This window comes from Otolemur garnettii, unplaced genomic scaffold, assembly GCF_000181295.1.
Source record: "Otolemur garnettii isolate 467f Iridium unplaced genomic scaffold, OtoGar3 scaffold00002, whole genome shotgun sequence".
NCBI lineage: Eukaryota > Metazoa > Chordata > Mammalia > Primates > Galagidae > Otolemur > Otolemur garnettii.
This window is the reverse complement of record NW_003852397.1, coordinates 46332047-46356055: the sequence shown is the minus strand read 5'-3', so window position 1 is coordinate 46356055 and position 24009 is coordinate 46332047. Positions and strand designations below refer to the sequence as shown.

The following is a 24009-nucleotide window of genomic DNA, read 5'->3' as shown; positions in this document are numbered from 1 at the left end:
ACCACACTGCTCCTTCAGCCATTGGCTCTTTTCTCTTTTCCTGGATTCACTGTGGATAGAAGCCACATTATAAATGTATGGCAGAAAAGCCGCAGATAAAGGACAGCAGGGCACCCCGGGTCCCTGATACCACCCCAAAGCATTTGGCCTTCACTGGCTTTCTGGGGCCTTTTTATACACCAGTGAAATAAGTACCTAAGCAAAGCTATTGTCAGCTGAGTTTTCTTTACCTCTTCTTTTTGTCATGTTTACAGAGACACATATTTCCTGGCCAATAACTTTCTTTTGTATACCTTAAAGTTGGTAAGAATCTGGGAGATAGAATGAATGTTAAAAATTTAGAATAAAAAGGAGATTTTATTCAGTTTTGATTTTCTAATACCAAGTTCAGTGCTTGGCAGATAGTAGTCAATAAAAATGTTTGCTTACTGATGTTACTTACTATATATTTTCAAGAAACTAATTTGATAGAACACAGAACCCTCCATAAGTTCTGTTAGAGGGTGTAGAGTTCTGTTCTTTTCCTGGATTCGCTGTGGATAGAAGCCAAGTTCTGTTAGAACTTATAGTGGGTTTAGTGGCAAATTTGATTTTAATACATAATGACATTAATTGAATAATTAACATTCATGGAATTTTTACTATAATCTAGGCACTGAGCTCAACTTTTCATGCATTTTTTAAAAATTCTCATGTCAATCCTGTAACCTAATGGTTATTATTAGAGAGTTTCAGAGCTATTTAAATTACTTAGCCAAGGTCACACAGGCAGGTGGTACCAGAGCCAGGATTCGAGGCCAAGTTCATCTCTCCCCAAACCTATGCACTTAACCACTATGTATTATTAAAATATTAAAATCTGTTGTCCTAAAAGAAACATATCCTTTGATCCTGAAAAACCCTTTTTGGCAGACTGGCAAGTATACAGATAATGTTTGTCTGTGTTAATGGTTATTCATTATTCATCAATTACTACTTCCTGGATGATTTGTTATTTAATTCCTTTTAGTTGAAAAATGAGTTGGATGTTTCATGTGCACACATTGAAATAAGTTAGCTAAATAAAGCTATTCACACAGAGAGTTTCGTGTTAGCTCCAGGTTGCTATTGGGAACCTAGATTATTTGTAGCATTTTTATTTTAAAATCCTAGAGTCATTAAAATGTGACACCACAACCTGCATAGTAGAATATTGATAAGAACAAGGACACAGGAGGTGATTCTGTAGCTACTTAAATAGCAAAAAATATAGTGCAAGTTTTACACACCCTGTAGACTGCAGGTTTATATGATAATAAATAATAGTTATCACCAGGACAATGGAAAATTTCTACAAAACCCAATAGCTCCGTGAGAAATCTGCTAATACAGGTGGTCAATCTTGTCCCATTCCATCGTCAGAGTGAGGCTGTTTATTTTTTTCTGGATAGTTAAATTACAGTCATATACTGCTGAAAGTTTTCCAGTAGGCAGATGTAATCTAAAGATCTAGGCTTTAAATTCAAACTTTACGAGAAAAAGAAAATAAGACTTTACTTCATAGGCAGCACAACTGAGAAGGTAGAAATCTTTGAGCAAGTACAGAAATAAAAATGACTTTAAACATTCCAACTGAAACCCCCTTACTGTGTTCCCTGGGGTGGACCAACAGCCAGCATGCCAGCTACAAAGAATAATCATTTTGGAAGCTCTTTAAAATATTTCCCCTTTGATAGTCTCCTGACTAAGTGATTAGAGTGTGTATAGTGTGTGTGTGTATGTGTGTGTATGTGTGTGAGAGAGAGAGAGAGAGACAGAGACAGAGAGAAACTGAGAGATTCCTTGTACATACCAGTAGGTCCAGAAAAAGATAACAGAGGGAAACTATTCATAATAGTTTCTTAGAAGTTATAAAAGCAATGTCAACTTCGTTTCACTGTTGAACTACAAGGTACTAGTGGTGGTTTTTATCCAACTAACGCAACATATTTTCTGAGAACATTTAAAACAATAGAGATTATTTCTAAACTGGTAAAATCTAGTAACTTCTAAAATTCAGGAGTTTACCAATAGAATAGATGAAATATATTCCAATATCAATTTTTCATAAGCATTTTTCTAATAATTTGATTGCCAGCTGGCATTGCTTTCAGTCCAAATTCAAGTTACATACTTTTCATTACCTAACAGCTATATTTTATCATTTGTTTTTCTGGGTACAGGAAGTTGTTTCATAAATTGCTATTGACTCTTTGCCAAGTGACCTTTAAACCAAGACATGCACATAATTTCCTTATTAATTAAAAATATTAACTTCATCAATCTTAGTTCATGACCAAATCCAAAGCTTCCAGGCATAATCCTGACGAGGAATAAATTACACAGATGAAAGAATTCAAATTCTAATTTATACTGCCTTGAATAACAATTCGCATGTTATAAAGGACAATGAGCCCACCAAAGTAATCTGTATGGGAAATGACTCGCAAAAATGGGTAACAGATCCAGGGTATATCGGCTTGCCACAAGACTTCTGAGGATGAAAGAAGAAAATATTCTAACTGTTGTTCTCTCAGGCTAGAATCGAAAATCACTATCAGAGAATGTTAGCCATCATAACAAAATTTAAGTGACTGAAAATTTGATTAGTTTATCATTGTATCAGTCAGCTCTTCTGGGAATAGTTAACTGTAAGTGTATCCATGAATATAGCATAGATCCATGACATCAGGGTCTCAAGTTCTGTTCACTATTATACCTAAAATTTTGAGAATCTGGAGATACACAATTTCAGTACTACATGTATTAATCAGAAAAAAAAAATACTTGAAAACAGGTTTCATATGAAAAAATCCAAAGTGAACATTATTTTGAAGTAAATATCTACCAAGAAGCCAAAAGTTATATATAATTTTTTAAACTTTTTATTATAAACAATTGTAGATTTATAGGAAGTTGCAAAGACAATACAGAAAGAAATCCAAGGACCCTTCATCCTGTTTTTCGGAGGGTTACATCTAGCATGAATACGGGACAATATCATAACCAGGAAATTCACTCTGGTACAATATATGTATATAGTTCTATATCACTTCATCACATGTATATTCTTATCACCACCCCCACAATTAGGACACAAAACTATTATAAGCGAGTCCATTTATTTTCTTAGATATAAAAATGCATTATAATTCCAGACAGAAGGTTTGATGCTACTTATTCTACATAAAATAACAAATTATTGAAAGTTACCAATATCTAGGAAATTACTATTTAGGAAAATGCTCTATATGAAGGCCAAAGTGAAATTCTAGCAATATAGACAAGGTACACTTCATTTAAACTCACTTCCTGGCAAAGATCAGACATCTCTATCATTCAACAATCAGTTCTCCTCAGTATGACAATGAACGATTTTTTTAGTACACAATTTATCAAAGACAATTTGCTGATAACTCTACTACTCCAAAACTCTGTTTACCATAAAAGATCCAAACACATATACATACATAGACACACCCCTACTTCCTCATACAGAACAAAGGACTTCGTAAGGGTCCTTAAATCACTAAGGAGGATACCATATCAAGAGTACATCAATAAACATATACAAAGAAGCCATGAAGTAAATCAGACAGATTCTTCCCAGCCAAATCTATTGTGGAATGAGTGTCTTGCTTTCACTAACTAGTAAATACAAACCAAATTGTTTTAAATCCCACTTCTCAGTCAGGTCACAGCAAAGGAGAAATTTTTGATCTCTCTCTCTCATACACACACACACACACACACACACACAATCAAATCTGGACATGGATCTTACCTTGGCCATCTGTGCTTGCACGCCATTTGCCTTTAGAGATGCTACTGCTTTTTGAGCAGCTGCGGGACTGTCAAAATCTACAAAACCATAACCTGTGAAAATACAAAACCCCTTGTTAGTACTTAAAATGCTGTATCTCTATCCTACTGATAAAATGCAGCTTCGGGGGGGGGGAACTGTGGCCTCAAGGGGCCCTCCAGATCCCCAAGTGCAACCCCTTGACCAAATCCAAACTTCATACACACAAAAAATCCCTTTATTAAAAAGAAAAGGGGGTGGTGCCTATGGCTCAAAAGGGTAGAACACTGGCCCCATACGCTGGAGGTGGTGGGTTCAAACCAAGCCCCGGCAAAAAACAAAACAAAACAAACAAACAAACAAAAAAAAACCTGCAAATAAAATAAAAGAAAAGAAAAAGAAAAGGGATTTGTTCTGTGAAATTTAGATTCTGTCAAAAGGCTACACTCATGGATCCAGAAGGCCACGTGTGGCCCCAAGGCCCCTGGTTCCCCATTGCCATTGATTCGCTATAAAACTGAGGAGCTCAACAAGCTGGAATATACAGAAAAGTCTAAGTTGATTTTGAAAACTTCAGAACGTCGATACATGCATGTTAATAAAAGCCATGACAAAAACTTGCATAAGTTTATCAAGAACAACTGAAAAGGTGCCTGGCACACAGTAGGATTCAATAAACACATGTTGCCTGAATAAATAACATGAATGAATAAATAAAGGTTGTGGGTGAAAGTTAGAATTTGAACCTAGTTCTATTTGATAACTGTGTTCCTTCATATTGGACCTTGTCTCTTTCAACGATGATACTATCTAAAACTAAACTGTTCTGGCTCTTATGTGATCTGTGATGGAATGATTAAATAGATAAATATTCAAGTTTTCTTTTGGAAAAAAAAAAAAGAACTATGTCATTTATCTCTTTCTGGTTGTATGCTTTTATGTGGAAGATGTGTGTATATGGTGAAGCCAAAGGCACAGCCAGCAAAGCAGAATCAATGACAAGGCAATTTTGCATGCCCTTTGCTAGCTGATATTAGTCCAGGGCTTAGCTAAACAACGTCAACTGCCAAGAATACTTCAAAATATGAGTGCTCAAGTATGCATATGAGGACTGCTTCGGTTGGCATGCCTAAAAAGCCCATCTTATGTATCCTCCACCTCTTCTCATCCGTCAGGCTGAGATTTATCTGTGTTTTCACGCCTGTCTCATTTAGAAGTTTCAAGGTGAGCCACTGAAGCAAACCTACTAACCATGTACTGTGACACTGCCCCCCGCCCCAAAATAACCAAAGAAAAGTGCAAGGGAATTCAATTACCAAGTTGTTTCTTTTAATTAACTTTTTAATTTTCTCCCCTCGAATCTCATCTTCTTTTTCTCCCTCCCAGCATGTTATCCTAAAATGAACTTGTTACACAGCAGTGTACCATGAAATGCTCTTGAAAGCTGAGCAGAGAAGCTGTGAAGTTTGTATTTCTAATCCAAGAGGAAGTCTGTTCTGTAAGTACTGCTAATTCTTCTCTTCCCACAATACTCTCAAACTATGTGGGTAATATGAGTATCACCACCCACTAAGAAGAGAAAAAAAACAGAAAGAAGACATAGGAATACTCGAATGAGGTAGAATTGGGGGAGGGAGAGGAAAGCAAAACTAAAATTTGGACATTATCTCCCATGTGCCAGCTGTTTTCCCGGGTGGTTGATATACTGACGCTTGGTGAAGTCACACTAACTTCCTGCACGACTGGTCTCAAGCACATTCTACACATGAAGAAACTGTGACCTGGATCACAAGCCGCTCAATGGACAGATCCAGGATTTGAAGCCAAGTCTGCATCTGCCCTTTCAATTACACCATACAAGGAAATGCTTTATAATCCCACTGCATAAACTATTTCTACTAGGCTCTGAAGCATCCTAGGCAGAGACTCAATTTTTGAAAATTCCTTGAATTTGGAAGTGAAGACAGAATAAAACAATTCCATAAGAAGCTTCAAGCAAGCTCATTGAATGAGTCCATTTGTTCACGGAGTGGTGGTGTTCTACTGAGAGCTCTCAGTGAGAGCTGGACGAGCACCTCCTTCCACCTAATCCTTCGGTCAATCTTCCCCACCCATTCAAGGGCGCATTTGTTCATTTGCTGACGAAATGCTATGGCAGGCACTCTGTGAAGCACAGGGGACATGATGTGGGGAAAAATGCCCTCAGTGTCTGCTCTTCAGCAACTTATAGTTGAGTTGGGAATGGACAAGAACCAAATGGACCTGCAATTACAAAATGGCACGTCTTCTTTGCAAGAAATAAGAGCATACTATATAGAACCTAACTACTGACTGTTCATTATTGAATGTTTGAAGGACGCAGTGGGTGAAATGGTCTGTATGTTTAAAACTATCACCCAGGTTGAAGACTGAATTGTTGTGGGGGAGGTGAGCAGGCAAAGGGGGACCAAGGGGTTGACTTAGGGGCTCCTGCAGCACTGTAGAGGAATGACAGCTGGCAAGTAATGAATGGGGTGAAATGAATGGTGTGAGTTATATTTCGAAGGCAGAGTTAATAGGGCTTGGTGAAGGATTGATTGGGTTGAGGGGAAGGAAGACATAGCCACAGATTACTACTGGGAATACGTTGCCATAAGCTACTGGGTGAGTGGAGATATGATTTACAGAAATGGGGAGATTGTAGGAGGATCCAAGAGGGGGAGAAGGAAAATTAAAATATTGGTTTGAGATATGTTGCGTCTGAAGTGCCCGTGAGACATCAAAGCAGAAATGTCAAGTAGCAGTTGGATATATTAGGCTGCTGTTCAGAAAAGGGGATGGAATTGGAAATATAAATTAGGAGAGCAACAGCAGATCAGCGTTATTTATAGAGATGGAAACAGACAAAAATGCCCAGGGTAAGTACCCAAAGGCACCCAGGTTGGGAACTCAAACAACTTCAGCATTTAGCATCACCTAAGAAATGAAATTGCAAAAAAAAAAAAAAAAAAAAGCTGAAGGACCATCAGAGAGGAAGAAGGAATGAAAAAGAAATAGGATGTCTTAAAACCAAGCTAAGAACATATTCCAAGGAAGGAGAAATCAACTGTGACCAATGCTCCGGAGATGGTGAGAAGGAGAGAGTCTGACTATGCCCAGCCTGTTCAGAAACATGGAGGTCATTATCAGGACTTGCTTCAGGCAAGTGGTGAGCATTGAAGCCTGCTAAAGTCCTTGACATGTACAAGAAAGATGAGTAGAAGGGTCTACAAGTCACTCTGCAGTTATCTTGGTCGTAAGAGAGAATTAAGAGACAGATTTAGCTAGCAAGGGGTATGAGGTCAATTGAATTGATTTTGCTTGCTGGCTTTAAGGTAGGAGTGTGAGTGAGTGTGTGTGTGTGTGTGTGAGTGTGTGTGTGTGTGTGTGGTGTATTCCCTGATTCCTTGTGTAGCTGGGGTAGAGAACCACTGAGCATTCATTTAAGTTATTCAATAGATATTTATTGACCACCTTCTATAGGACAGCTACCGTTCCTGGCAGTTTTTAATATTGATATGAAGCAGAAAAGACCAAAGCTCCAAAACGAAAAGGAGATAATTTATAGAGTAATATTTCTGAGGAGGTAAAGGGATGGGAGGACACAGAATAGATCTGAAAGTACTGGTCCTTTGCTGAGAGAGGGACCCTCCCCTTTTCCCACTGTAACTGGAAAGAAAAAAAAAAAAAAGAGCACCCTCGGTTACCAGGGATTCTTTGCACAGCCCCAGTTACTGGCACCTCACCCAACACAAAGCCTGTGCTTACGGAGTAGTTTTCAAAATATATTGAAGCACATTTAAAAGATACTAACCTACTTCATAGAACTACTATAGGGATTAGCGAATAAACATATTTATTAATAGTTTTGACCATAAAGGACGCTGTAAACCTAGGTAGTCCAGGTTCTATGCCGGCCGTGCTGCCGCCCAGCCAGGCAGCCCGTATTTCCCGGCTCCCGTCCTTTGCTCTAGTGCGGCTCCTTCTCTCCGGCGTCCTCCCTCCTCTCCACCCCCACACATTGCACAGGATATTACAAAATCAAGATGCTGACCTCCAGGGCCGAACTCCAATGCAAACAGAGGGAATTTCTGTGAGGACATGAGACACCCCAAGCATTCTCTGAATCAGGGAATTTATGGCTAAATTTTGTGAAAAGTGTACCTCTAAAAAGCCATCTTTCGTGCAAGGAGAGAGTGGCCACTTCGTACAAAAAACTGTTCTGATGGCTCCATGCCAAAAGGAGCAAAGGTTTCATAAACGAAATTATATATGAACGACCAGCGACCAAATGGGAACTTTTTCACGGAGTTGTATGTTTTTCATACATAGTTACTTTCACTAGTTAAATGAAAGTTGAGTAAAAATGTCTCAAGCCACTTTGAAAAATGCTCCCCTTCTAGAAACAACCATTGCATCTCTGAATTTTACGTGACAGCAGACACTGCCTCACTATCCGAAGAAAACAAAATGAAACATGAGACTGCCCCCTATAAATAATGGTGCCTTTAGCAAGGACTAAAGCCACTTTAATTTGGTCTCAATTTGCTTTCCTTAATGACAAATAATCTAATCTGGATACGGCAACCTCTGTAACTTCATCTGGTGAGGGGCCGAGTAGGGAGATTAGTTCAGCCCCAGCTAATAATGCTTTGTGGGAGCTGCTAAAATCCTCAACAAAACACCCGCCATGCTAACCATCAGAAACTCCGGCCCCAGTGGCTGCAAGCCCACCCATCTCACTCTCTCAATTACATAATTAAGCTTGGCAGCAGGTTCAAATGAATTAAAACTGAATGTCACTGTTTTCTCCACACACCCCTGTCCTTGTTTTTCTTCCTTGTCAGGGGGAGAAGGCCAGCAGTTCTGCAATTAGTGGGAAGCAGAGCAGTGAGAAAGAACCAACTCTGGGATAATTAGGTCATTTGCCAAATGCACTCATTCCATTGGCAGATATAATCAATGCTTTCCTGAAATGCTTTAAACCTTGTGTGTTAATTTAAAGTTTTGCTGCTTTTTTATGGCACTGAAAAACTGGTAACTTTATTGAATCTATGTGCTTATCTGTGTGTATATGTGTATTCATACAGAATGTAAATATAATGTATATAATATAGTATAAAGAATCTACTTTTTACTTACATATAATTACAACATATAATATACATATATATATATAAAATACATATAAATTGTAACAGAATTCTGCAAAGACTGCTATTGCCCAGAGGGTTCTTGTGTTGCTTCCTTGTGTACATGTGCAGACATCTTCCCTGAGACTTCTGCCATTCAGCTGAACCACTGTGTGACGATCCCTTCCATTTGGAATGTCCCTAAGCCTCTCTTTCTCATCTTGCCCAGCTCATGTCATATTTCTGGGCTGCTGCCTTACATTCCCTGCTTAAACTGCTAATGTATTTACCCACATTAGGACTGTTCTCTGCATGTGGTGAGGGGGGGCGTTAATGATAAACAAGAACTCCTGCTTTAGATGTGCTGCGGCAGCAGCGGCACACCCAGGGAGACTTGCTCTCAGAGTGCGACTCACTCTACATTTCACAACATTCGTATTGTTCCTCTCCTCAGAATGGCTGCCATAAAAGCCCACTTGAAACGCAGATGGCTTCGTGTAACACCCAAATTCTTTCAAAGACGATCCAGCTGTGAGTCAAATGTGATTTCTAAACAGAATAAGGGAGTACTTTGGCTACGAATTATGCATTCGATTGAAATTCTACTCAGACTTAGCCCATGAAGATGTTTAAGAGTTGTCCTTCCATAAATCCCCCCTCCTTCCATGTAGTTGAACAGTATTCTGCGGCTGTCGTCAGAGCTCAGACTAGGAAGACTGAATTGCGGGGTCCAGGGTGGGGCGTCTATAAGAATAGAGGCATGGTTTGCAGGCCGCCTGGAAGTCTGATGGAGCCCACACTGCCTACATGCCTCTGGATTTCCCCTGGATTTCCTTTGCATCCCCCACATATTAAATGATTACGGAATATCTTTCCTTATCATTGGATTTCCTAGTTCTCTGCATATGGGATTACAGAAGATAGTCAACAGTACTGTTTTTAGAGAAAGTCTTGCTCTGTCTTTCAGGCTAGAGTACAGTGGCATCATCATTGCTCCCTATAAGCTCAAACTCCTGGGTTCAAAGGATCCTCCTGCCTCAGCCTCCTGTGTGTCTGGGACTACAGGAATATACTACCATGCCAGCTAATTTTTCTGATTTTTGTAGAGATGGAGTCTTCCTCTTGGTCAGGCTAGGCTTAAACTCCTGACCTCAACTGATCCTCCCTCCTTGGCTTGCCAGAGCACTGCTACCTTCATTGCTACTTTTCCACTTATTAAAACAAACTAACAAGAAAATCTACTCTTATCTTTGGTATCTTCTATCGCATCCATTTCCTGTGCGTGATCATTGCAGTGAAGCCAGGATGCTATAGAGGAATCATGACAGTGGCCATATGGCCTACCTTAGATTTGTGAAAAAAATACAGAGAAAAGAGAAATCCCGCTGAAACGAAAGAGCCAGAGACAACAGTGCTTATCAGGAGAGAAAAATTCTAAAATCACCCCTGTTTTAGAACATAGGATAGAACATTTTTTTACCGGAAACAAACAACACATGGACTGCCTGCCCAGAGGACTGCAGGTGAGCATGGGAGGCTAATGAGATGGGTGACAGTGCCTATCACAGGAGGACAGTCTCTTCACTGCATATCCCTGGTGACTGATATTTCAGCTGAATAGCCAGAACATTCTGCTAGTCTAGTAACAGAAATACTAACATGACATGTCGGCTTTCAGAACAGGGTTTGCCCACTGTTAGTGAAAAGTTTGAATCATTATATGACTCTACTAGTATTGCTATTAAATGTACTGAACATCTACGATGGGCAAGATAGTATTTGTTTAGTTTGAAAAACAAAACAATTCTAACATGGCTTTTTGTCAAAGACTCTGGTCTAATAGAAATGATAAAAACATTTCAATACATTGGAGTGTCCTCTTACACCGAAGGGTTAAATGAGGTGAGCGTATGGAAAATGGCATGTGGTTAAAACTGTCTTCTTGTCATTGAACTAGTTCCTACAGTATAACAGTATATGTGGACGGTTTGTGGTACACATTTCTGTTCGGGAGGGCTGAACAGCTGAGCCAGGATCCTCTCAATGGCTGGTATGATAGCAAAATTATCCACCTTCTAAATTTATGTACATACATATGCCTTATTCTCTCTTTCTGTCTCCTAGCATTTATGCACAGTTGAAGTGAATTAAGTTAAATACACGGTTTACAGAAGAATCCCTACCCTCTGAAAGGTAGAAAGAGAGTGTAAGCAATCTAAAATGGCCACTATTTCTTCCAGATGGGGGCAAGCTCAGTACATTTTGTGCACAAATGATAAAAATAAAGACTGGGGAAAAGAAATTAGGTCCCAAATGGCATTTCCCGGTAGAATAAAACAATTACAAAGAAAGACAAATTTAGGGAGCAAAGTATTTAGTGGTGTGCCACTTGAAAATGGGACACTTTCTCATTCCATTTATGTTGCACAAAAAATCTTATTAAACTAAACACAAATTCAAATCCCCAAACTCACTTCCCTCTCCACCATGTTCAATTGATTTTTAAATGAGAGAAATTGCTTCTTTATACTGAATAAAGTCAAAATTATGATCAGGATCATTATTTATGGGCTTAGTGCCATCACTGGGCTTTATTAAGATTAAAGAAACGCACTGATTTTCCAAGGACCAGCCATTATTTTATTATAATATTGCAGAGATTAAGGGTGCAGTCTCTTGGCTGTAAATGAGCAGATTAACCTCCGTGAACCATCTAGCAAAGCTTTCCTTTGCTAACAGGCAGTGCTCAAGGATACAAATAACATACATGTCTGTGTGAATCATTGGTCATATGTGTCTCTGCCATCAAAACAGCAAGAGATATAAGTGTGCAATGGTGACCATAGGGAACAAGCCCAAGGTATTGATAAAACGATTCCATTGAGTTTGGAACTACGTTAGAAGCAAGCTATAAGTGAACAATCATAGCTCTACGATCTCCGGCCAACAGGAGGGGAAGAGAGCCTGACAAAGATTTTTATCCATGGGTGCTCCCGCCTTCCCTTCCTCTCCTTGCTCTGGCCTTACTGGTAGGTGGAACTATAGATATTCCTCCAGGCAAGGAATAGGATTAATAATGTCAGTGTGTGAGCATCAGCTGGAGGACACCTCCCCATCCCTTGCAGGTACTTTAATCCACATTCATCATCAATGGCTCCAGCAAATGCCTGAATGCTTGTTTGTACTTAATCCTACTCACTCTTTTCTGCAGCAGAAACGGACCTTTCCGCAGCACCCATTCCCCATTAGAAGATGGCTCATTGTACAAAAACTAGGTGACCACCCAGAGGGATACAGTAAGCAATTCAGCACGGACAGGAAGAAGAAACGAATCCAACATGTAGAGTCATCCTCTAAAAATCATGTATTCCCTGAGAGTCTCTGTTTTTGTTATAGTCCATCTTCCAGCTATTCCCACAACCAACCTGACCCTTTATCTAAGGTGCCCTACGAAGCCCTGCGTCCTTCCGAGCATCATCATGATCCTGGGAAAGGGCTGCAGCCGGGACTTCCTCCTTCAACACCTTTGAAAAACTCACGTCTGGACTCTCAGGACTACTCTACTCAACTGCAGTTGAGCATTTTGTAATTTGTACTCCTACTTCATTGAACACACGCCTCAGTCACATGTTCACAGGCTCTATTTCAAATGTTTGTAACGAATGCCCTTAAATACTGTCCCTATCCCTGTAAGACACGGTGGCTTTTACATCTTCTTACATCCAAATTACTTTTCTATATCCCCCCATCTGACGTGCAAATACAATTCTAATTTTGTACCAGAATTTAAAAATGTTAAATAGCTTGATGTGTTCATATATGCAATTGAGAGTAACACATGTACATGGTGGGGAAAAAAAAAAAGCACACATACAATCAGGCCAAACAAAACAGTATTCAGTGAAATATCAGTTTCCTTCCACCTGGACTTTGGTGCTGTAGTCTACCTGTCCATAAAATCGGTCTTGGATTCCTTCTGATGATGTCATTTGGAAAGACAACTAGAACTAATTCTTTCCTTTTTTTTTTTTTTTAACTTTGATTATCATGAGGACACAGACATCCCGGTCCCAATTTTTGAATTTGTTAGGAGGAATCCCTCTTGGAGTTCTGTCCCACACCTAAAAGGTATATACATCCCTTGTGCTCTTTAAGTGGGAGCACGCCAATCCCCCCCTCTTCTCTACCCTCCCTCATTCCTCCTCCTCCCAACTTGAATAGAATTAGGTTTTTCTCCTGGGTGGGCATGTGTTAAATTGTCCTCTGGCTTTATAATAAAATTGAATACACTGAACCACATTCTTCTGAGAACTAATTCTTGAGGTCTCACTATTCTATATATGAGAAATATGCAGGGATTTCTAGAGAAATGTAATTCCTGCTACTAAAAACTATGAAATGAAAACATTTATAGTTAAGATTTTATAAATAGATCTCCAATTGTATATTTTTTCCTTGAAATAAATAGTGGTTGTTTTCTTCTAATTAAAAAGTTATATAATTTTATTGTAAGTGGAGAAATTAGCTATGATGCCCTTATACAATAATAAATTATTAATTAAAATTGTTTTTCTGTATTTTTAACCAAAATGTTAGTAGATTCTGCACACAGTTTTATTATCTGATTGTTCTCCAAGCAACACACATGACTGTCATTCCAGGTCAATACATATGGATCTATATAATCCTGTCAATGTAATATTTTCAGCATTTCAATTGCTTAACTCTTCTTTAAAGATTTCTGAGCTCCAGACTATGCCTTAGCTAAATGTTTCTTCACTTGCAAAACTGATTTTATTTCAAGATTTGGAAAAGTTTTTTAAATTAATAAAATAGAACCAGACAATGCATTCAAAGCCTCCTAGCCTTTAGAGAGTGATTTTTCATAAGTTTTTTGTTTCATTAAAAGATTTTTCAAAAACAGAGATTTTATGCATTGCACGCCAAAGGTATCAGAAGCCAGTTAAATCAAATTCAAACATCTATCTCCTGAAATATAGGGGATGGGAAGACCATTTTCCCTTTCATTGTGATACGTTTCATTTCGAAAACTACTATTTTCCTTCTGAAAACCTATCAGAACTTTATGAAATAAAACTTGAGATCTGTGATTCAAAAAGAATACTGAGAGTTTGAGTAGTCATGCCATTATACCCTGATTCCATATTAAGTTATCTGTTGAAGTGGTAGGTTCTGGCAGTTTTCTCTGAAAATTGCACTGGGTATATAGGATTTTTTCTTTTTTTTTCATGTAACATTTTTTTCTTCTTTCTGAAGCAATTTAGCAACCAGTATCTTTAGTCACCCATCTTGCCTCTGCAATCTGTTGTTCAATAGTCAAAGAAATATTTCCCCAAGGAAATTTTACTATAATTTGTATGTGGGTGTGCTTACTGATAGCAACAAGTCATGGTTTTTTGTCTCTTTAAATAGCTGGTGATTTGTGACTTACAGCTGACATCTTCTCTCTTTTAAACAGTATCCAATTTGTAAAAGAGAAAGGTATTTCAGGATCCTAGGACATGTTGCTTGAGGGAAGCATTTAGTTTAGGATGTTTACATATAATTGTTGTAACTAGAGTCAAAATGTGGATCACTAAGGAAATAGTCCTGCAAGCAGAAACCAGAGGGGTCTCACCTGAGAGGTTTTCTACTTTAGCACTCAGATGTAATCTGTGGACTGGCAATGTCAGCATCACTTAGGAGACTGTTAAGAAATGCAGAATCACAGGCCCACCCCAGATCTACGGAATCAGGCTCTCTCTGGGCAAGATCTTTAGGAGATAAATAAACCCTTGAAAGACTGAGTTGCCTGAACCTCTCAACAGGTCAGCATGGCATTTGCTATTGTGATACAACTGCAGAGACAATGAGCATTTGAAAGATCGCCTCTCCCATCCTCTATTTGATGTTCAAATCTCCCTACAGTTCTTTTGCCAAACACCTCTCCTAAATCTACCTGGACAGTTATAATATTACGGAGTACACAGTCTCCCAAGGCAGCCTGTGCCAGACAAATGCATTTAATAGAACACTGTTAGTTTTAGTCACAGGGCAAAAATGTTGCCATAATGCAGTTAGAATTCAAATCCTAGCACAACTGTTTGATAGCAACGAGTGAGGCACAGAACACTCAACCAAAAATAAGGGTAATAATAATTACCTACATGCTATGTTGGCTCTGGGCATTGAACGAGTTTAAGTGCACTTAAACACCTGGCCCCGAGGCCCAAGGCATCCTCTCCAATTCCCTTACCTTCTTACTTGGTGCTGAAATCTAACACCCTAATTTAATCCATTTGTCTTAAATACATTCCAACAGACAAATTAGACAAGAGTATTCCTTTCTTCATATAACAATTTTTTATATTTTTAAAGACAGCAATCATTCTGCTGCTTATACATGTACTTGCAAAATGAATATTTGAAAATACAGGCTAGAGGCTATTTTTACATAATAGCTTATTTCAGAACAAGTGCGTGCCCTCCTTCCCTGTCTCTTTTATGTTTGTCCATCAGAGATATACCTAATTCTGTTTAGTTACCAAGTTCAAATTGGCCCTACGTTAATTCATCTCTTTAAAAAAGTAATGCTCATTTGAGGAAGCAGGTAACCAATGTGAAGAATGATTATACAATAAATGTATTATGCAAATTTCAGTGAACATTTTATGCACACTGGATAAAGAATCAAATTAAAGTCTCATAACCCTTGGAAAATTAAAGTTTGCAGGCACAGAGGTTGATTTGCCCTTGAACACAAAAACTGCTAAGGGCAGACATTCCCCCATCATTTCCACAAAACTGAACCATTTCTGAAGGTTTCAGATTAAAATAAGAAATCCCCCAGGAGTCATAAAGATCAGCTATTTTTACAGGAATAATTTGAAGTTGCAATCTTAAAGTGTTATGAGTTGGAAGGAATTGGTGAACTTCGGTGTCATATTTTGAAAAGCTAATATTCCCGGTAATCGGCCAGTTGAGAACACCAAAAATTGCATAGAGAGGGGAGGATGCAGGCAGCAGGAAAAAGGTTTCTCAAGGATAAGCAGAGGCGTGCTGATTTACACAGCTTTCCTCGTCACAGTCCGAGAATGGCAGTTATGCAATAGACCACCACGCTCCTTCGATTTTCCTTCACTTGAGGTAATAATGGGACATAATAGTCGCCTTCCTATTACACGGCCGTGTCCCCTCTTTGCCACTTGCCAACACTGATCCTACCCCGGGACTCCCTACAGAGAAATAATGGACTATTAAGAAGGATAATGGGGAAGGTCTGTGCAGCATTTACCTATTGGAGGACAGAGAAACCATCACACACATTTCAGGAAATCAATAAGCAAGCAAGGGTGTGAAGAAGGTAGGTCAAAAACCCCATCCTGCCCCCAATTTTCACCTGTAGAGACAGGATGTGGGCTCCAGGGCCAAGAATACCCCATTCATTCATCAACCCCTGGAAATCAATTTCTTTTCCTGTTTATCCTTTTTGCGAACCAGGCAGGATGTAAATATAAAAATATTGGTATTGATTTAACAAATGTTCAGGGAGGTCTTGTTATGAATTCTGAACGAGGTGCTATGGGGGGATAAAAAGACAAATGAGATGTGGTTTTTCTCCTACGGGGATCTACAAGCCCAGTGGAGAAGCAGCCATTTTAACACCATGACACTCGTTAAAGGCTCTATGTGGTGTGCTTATCACAAATGCAAAAACCTATACCACACAGCAGGATAGCAGAAAGAAGGCTTATTTCTTACTAGGATAGAGACCATGGAGAAGATGAACCTGAGATTTTAATTTTCTTATTCTGTAACTTTTTAATCAACTGTATTGAAGTATAGTTCACATACGATAAATACCCATTTCAGTGTACAATTTGAGAAGTTATGACAAATATATTCACCTGTGTAACCACCACAATAATCAAGACACATAACCTGTCCCTCACCCCACAGTTTCTCTGTGCCTCTTTGTAGCCAACCCCCACAGGCCCCCAGCAACCACGCATTTGTCACTACAGACGAATTTTGCCGGTTCAAGAATCTCACATCAATGGAATGACAGAGTGTGCACCTTTTCTCTGTGTTTTGTTATTTGCTTAGCACACGATGAAATTTAGAGATCGGAGAGGAAATGGCATTTTAGCTAAGGCAAATACTTGGGGACAGGGTTAGTTCAAGAGTTAGTTCAAGGGCCAAGAGTGGTGGCTCACCCCCTGTAATCCTAGCACTCTGGGAGACTGAGGCAGGTGGATTGCTTCAGCTCACGAGTTCAAGACCAGCCTGAGCAACAGCAAGACCCCATTCTACTAAACATAAAAAAAAAAAAAAATAGCCAGGTTTTGTAGTACACACCTATAGGCCCAGCTACGTGGCAGCCTGAGGCAGGGGGATTGCTTGAGCCCAAGTGTTGTTTTATGTTGCTGTGAACTAAGACAGAGTAAGTTCCATGGAATCATGGAACTCTACCAAGAGTGACAGAGTAGACTCTGTCTCAAAAAAAGTGACTTCAAGCAATTAACAGGGGACCTCTAATCTAAAGCAGAGTGGAGAGTGTGGGGAAGGCAGTATGTGAGATATCACAGGACAGCTAACGTTACTTGATCATACATTAGGCAGAACTTCTCCACCAGTCATACACAAATCCTGTGTTTCTCTCCTACTTCCCCACTATACTTCAGCCACATTATTTTGAGGCCATTGCATCTGCTGTTCCCTCTAACTGGACTGCTCACACCCCAGACTGTACAGACACTGAATTCCTCCTCTCCTCCATCAGTCTCTATCAGCACATTGCACAGCAAATAATCAGGGGATTATTTCCTTTGTTTCTGATTATACTTTATCCTAACAGAGTGTAAGTGCCAAGATGATAGAAACTGGATGGTTTTGTTTTTAACTGTATCACAGGAGTCACTATAATTTCTGGCTCGTATTAACTAACAAAAGAACGAGCAAATAAGTAAATGAGTAAACCCATAACAAAGTGAAACCCTCTGTTCTTATCCAGGGATGCATATAACTTCACACACTATAACCCACACAACCCTCTTTGAAAAATAATTCCTTACCCTTCTTCTTCTGAAGTACGTTCGACTGTCCCGTAGTTTAAGGAGCAACACAGAGTCTCGTAAATTTGTCACACCAACAACAAATCTGATCTGTATGTTTGCACTTTAGGACACAACATGGCAAAATATTTCACTTAAAGGGAGACCCAGAGATGGTGAGATATTAAAGGCACTAACTAAACAGATAGCAATTATTCCAATAATAAAGCAGTAGTCTCTTTCCTTAATACGTCACGTGTACACTAAAAACAAGGATGCCAGGTATTTTGGTGTTAACTGTTTCGGTAGTTTTTGAAGAACTGTTAGTTTTATGCCATAGAATTTTAAGGTGAGGTTAGCACAGTGTGGTTTTCAGATCAATAAAGGACTTTGTGTGAAGAGCCTGCTGGGTGCTTGCCTAGTTTATTGTGACTTAACAAAAGGGCCCAGGAACAGTATTGCTCAGCAGAAGAAAAAAAAAATCGGTGAGCTGATGGCTCATCTTGAAGGGACAAAAAATAGCAAGATCAAGGATGCTCCCAAAGCAGTGCAGTTTAGAGCAGGCCTGGCCTCTGCGGTGAAACCGCTGTTTGCAAGTCCCGCCCTTAGAAACATGACCTTGGAAATATTTCAAACACACAAAAATTCACAAACAGCAGCACACGCCAGAATTTTTTTTTTCTTTCTGACACATTTATGCCACATTAATAACTCATTCTCTATCAGTTCCTGAGAACTCTTATTTTTACTGTACTTTAAGGTCCTTTAATCATTTCTCAAATACCATATACAAAATAAACAAATGTTTTAGAAGATAATTTAAGTTTCCTTCTCCAAACTGGTAGTGAGCTGGGTGGCACCTGTGGCTCAGTGAGTAGGGTGCTGGCCCCATGTACCGAGGGTGGTGGGTTCGAACCCAGCCCTGGCCAAACTGCAAAAAAAAAAAAAAATAGCTGGGCATTGTGGCGGGCACCTGTGGTTCCAGCTACTTGGGAGGCTGAGGCAAGAGAATCGCCTAAGCCCAGAGCTGGAGGTTGCTGTGAGCTATGTGATGCCACGGCACTCTACTGTGGGTGATAAAGTGAGACTCTGTCTCAAAAGAAAAAAAAATTAAAAATTAAAAATAAAAATGAAATGGCTGTGCTCCTTAAAAAAAAAATGGTAGTGAGGGGAGAATAAATTCCTCCTTCATTTTAAATCTGTATTTCTTTGCTGATGAACAGGAAGCCTGAAATTCCCCTTGTCTTGAGTTACGCATAGAGAAAAAGATCTGCTTAAGAAGGCTTGCTTCTGTCCATAAAAGGGAAGGAAGGGTGAAAAAAAATAAGATGAAAGGAAACTCCTGCTGCCCAAGCATCCTCTTCTCGGAAGCAAAGCAGCAAGAGGTTCAATAACATGAGACATTTTGAAATTGATTTTTAAAGATCCCCTTCTTTCTTGGAAACGATACCACTGACTTATATCTAAACCCAGTTATGACATTGTCTTTCAAGAAGCTGACCCGCCTGAATGGACACATTACAGCACGATGAATTCATTCCCCAAAAAGAGGTGCAACTGGAAAGCTGTCTTCTAACTCTTGCCCTAGCAAGATCCTGTAGGATAGTTTAAGCCTTCTGATTTGAGGTAGATAAAATGTATCAAAGTTTCCACAATAATAAAATAAAAGCTACATACTCTGTGGTGGGCGGTTGATTGCGTTTCATTGTTTATCTCATTACCATCTCACAACTTTATGAGTATTATTACTCCTATTTTGCCTTAGCTAATCTAGTATCAGAGAAGTATCAAAGAGTAAAATTTGCTTATTGGAGCAGACTGAGTCCCGTAATCCATGTGAAATTATGCAGCCAAGCTTTGTATGAAGCATACTTCTTTTTTTAATGTTCTTTTTTATTGTTTGGGATTCCCTGGAGGTATAAAGAATTAGGTTACACTGATGGTGTTTGTTAGGTAAAGTCCCTCTTATAATTGTGTCCTACCTCCAAGAGGTGTGTCACACACTGATTCCCCATCCTTCTCTTCTTCCTCCTCTCTCCCATCACAAGAATGATGTACACTTTAAAAAAAAATAAATTCCAAAACAATTTCTAGAAAATGTGCTTCAAATACTTATACACCAGGAATATTTTAGAAAAATTCATCTGTTCATCCCTAATATTTAGAAGAGTAATTGTTATGCTATACCCCTTTAATACACATTAATTTAATAAATGTGTGAAAATATGATATAAAACTTTCTGTTCCTGTGTAATTAATACAAAAGGATCCTCCTTCACTAATAAAGATCAGAAAGGTACGAATTTCCATGCTGGGAAAATTATACTGGCTGAGGTTTCAGATAGGTGTTGAATCATTACCACGTTTTCCCTACCAGCATAAGTACCTGAAATGTGGCAGGTACGCAAGAAATATTGGTTGAACGAATGAATGACAAGACCCATGCCAGTCACAGGTCACTTGGGGTTACTGACAAATGGATTAAGCCATGACCTATCAGAGAGTTTCGGAGAATGTTCATCAGTTAACATGTTTTCTTTCCTCTTCTACATCTTTCAAAGGAACAGAAATAGTTCTGGCTCAGACATATGAAGTAAGAACATCTCTTTAAGTAAACTTGCAGATTACTTTCCAGAAAGTCTTATGGGAATGGGACAGAAAGAGATGACAAATGAGAAAAGGCAGCCCTCTATAATGACCTGCTTTTCTAGGAGTTTGTCTGATTATCACTCATCGGTCAGGATCACAGTAGAGCTGGTCTTGCACTGTCTTTGCTGGATCAAAGCACGAAATCAACAACCAGATAAACTTTGTCTCTTTCTGTATCTGTGGGTTTTTTTTCCCTGCTAAGTGTTTCTTCCAGACATGTCTCCATCTTTTAGTCCTTTAAGAGACATACATAAGCTCAAAACACAAAGGAGAGTATCTAAGTGGGTTTTGATGTTTCAAGAGGGGTTTCCCCTGAAGGAGCTATATTTTTAACACAATGATTTTGCCTAGAGATGGATTTGATATTTTGGTAAAAGGCAGCCTATGCTCAAGAAAGACAAGTATGCGTTAGAGAAGGTAAATGTGCGTAAAGAGAAATCTGTGAAGGAGGAATGGAGATAATAACAAACCCTCCTTGCAAGCAATTAGCAACTCAAGATAGATCCTCAAAAGCTCAAATTATGTTTGGAATTCTGCTAAAGCAACCTTACACCAAATATATCAAAGGGTGGATTGATAGGAATAGAAACTGTCTGTCGGTGGTGGTGAGCTTCTGAAACATTCCCTGGCGACCTGAAGTCATCACTGTCATCCTGGGACACAGGTGATGCCATAATCAATGTAATGTTGGCCCACAGATGTGGTTTTATTATTCTGCACTCTTTTTAATTGTTTGAATTCCTTCCATTCATTGTGATACATTTCAAATTTGAGAAATTTCAGCTAAGAGTCAAATTTTCAGCTTTGGCTTCATGATCAGAAGAATGGGCTGCAGTGGCCTCTGTGAGCATAGTCGACTGAACAGGCACTGCGGTCTTCCGCTCGCTCGTGGTCGTGTCAGTTTGCCAGCGTCCATCCAGCCACACTTACCTCCATTCCATACCTGGGACCCCCGTGGCCCAGGCAAACAAACAAAAACACTCAGAAAGTTGTATTTCTAATATTCTAAGGCCTCCAGCTCCGAGAATTAAAATTATAGGCTGTTGCAACTCAATAACTGAGTCATGTTTGAAAAGAAACTTAAATTTACAGTCTTCTCTTTGTTATCCATTAATACTACACTCTCTTTCCCACGTACTCCGCTGCCTCAGTATGGTCTATGGTTTATACATACATGCATTTCAACTTCTTGCCAAAATACATATCATTGTTTGGCAAACAACCAGAACAGCACCCTAGTTAAGGACTTGAACTCCAGCCAGACTATCTAGTGTTAAATTCTGGACACTGCAAATTATGGTTAGCAACCGTTGTTGTAGCTTTCTTTCCTCATTAGTAAAATGGGCATAATCATAACACTTATTTATAATTCATAGGGCTGTCATGAAGGTTAAATGAGCTAATGCAAGTAAATCACTTATAACAGTGCCTGGGACACTGTTGAGAGCTATTCCAATAAAATAAGCAATGTTATTGTTTTTTTTCTTTCAGCAAAGGCTTCAAATGCTTTTTGATTAAAAGCTATACTTGAAATAATTTTTTATTGTTTTTGAGATAGAGCCTCATTCTATCATCCCAGGTAGAGTGCTGTGGCAAAAATCATAGTTACAGCAACTTCAAATACCTGGGCTCCAGTGATCCTCCTGTCTCAGCCTCTGAGAAGCTGGGACTACATGATGCCCAGTGAGCTTATCTATTTTTAGTAGAGACAGGGTCTTGCGCTTGCTCGGGCTGGTCTTGAACTCCTGAGCTCAAGTTATCCACCCTCCTTGGCCTCCCAGAGTGCTAGGATTACAGGCATGAGCCCACACCCAGCCCATATTTGAAATAATTTTATCAAACACAAAAAGATATGGCGGGCAGGTGAGCCACAGTGTGTCTGTGTTGTCTTTCAATTGTCAATACAAGTATTTCTGCACAATGAGTAGTAGGTATCCTTGGTTGATTCCAGTAATTCACTGAGTGATCTGATCTGGATGCTCAATTTAAACATAACTGGACGATGCTTCCTTTTCTATGTTTTTAAAAGAAATACAGTCATGTTTTTAAAGAGTTTTGCTTTTTATAAAACCCTTTCATATTAAAATATGTGGCTTTCATCATCCCATTATGCTGGAAGTGTTTATACTCATTAGGACATTTAAAAAAAATAGCTTATACAATAAAATGACCATCTTTAATTCTAGTCACCACCAGATCCTTCTTCTCTTTCAAAATCATGGTACTCTGATCCCACAGCGTGCCCCTGAACAAACAATTGGGGGGCACTTGCTGTACGTCCAGCATTGGGGGAAGTATTTCATAACCCTCACGTGAAAATCATAATGGATTTAAATTTTATTAGTGTTTTTTTCCTTATTTCAGAGACTTTTGTTTCTCCTTGTCTTTGGTGATGTGTGTGTGTGCTGGGAAGCATGCTGTTTATATACAAGTACATTCCATGTTATTTTTGTTGCTAAGTTACCAAATATTTCCAGACTTTAAAATATTTCTACATAACTCATATACTTGCAAAACATAAAGGGCCAGAAGAAATCCCATGATCTGAGGTGGTAACAGGGATGGAATACAGTCATTACAGTGGGAAAAGGATTTTTTGGCAGAGAAAATAATTAATTATAAAATTCCAGATGGGCTCTTATTTTTGGCATACAATATTTGTTTGGAAATACAGTGTCATCAACTTTTAAAATGCAGGAAACTCCATCTGGTATTTGTACGTTTCTGTGAGAGGATCTTGGACTCTCCCATTGTCATTTTTCACCCATATTGAACAAAATTATCACTCTTGGTTCGATTTAAATAATGATGCAGCTATATAATCACCCATGACAAGTGACTTACATGTTTATGAAGGCTGGGATTAGTGAGGAGGTAATGAACACTGGGCTGAAATCAGACCACGTAAACTTTGTACATCACAGCACGCCATGCACCCATAGGCGCTCTATCAAGCTTGTTGAATTGTGTACTCAGGGGCTGAGAACTGTAAGTATATACAAACAAAAATGCTAATGGCTTTGAAAGAAAGCTCTTAGTCTGGGTTCACCAATAGAAAAATACATTTACCACATACTTAGCCAATGATTCAATCATTCATTCATTCATTCATTCATTCATTTGATAAATGCCAGGGGGGTGGTAACCCCACTGTGGGGATTACTCTCATCTATGAGAATACTCATAGATGCTCTCCACAGTTCTGTGGACAAGTTTGGAAAATACCAGCATAAGGAACATTAAACAAACTTCTTTACTTAACACATAGACATTTTTTAGAGCCATTAAAATACTGATATGCATAGTCAATTTTTAATAAAAAAAAAATAGAAAGGTG

At 39.0% G+C, this 24009-nt stretch overlaps 1 protein-coding gene across 1 annotated transcript in view; it reads right to left on the bottom strand.

Moving 5' to 3' along the window:
• The window catches only part of RBMS3 (RNA binding motif single stranded interacting protein 3), a 570468-nt gene that overhangs the window by 399681 nt on the left and 146778 nt on the right, over positions 1-24009 (bottom strand). The window contains exon 3 of the mRNA XM_023512729.1: positions 3803-3894. Coding sequence (XP_023368497.1) covers positions 3803-3894 — 92 coding nt within the window. The remainder of the gene's footprint in view (positions 1-3802; positions 3895-24009) is intronic.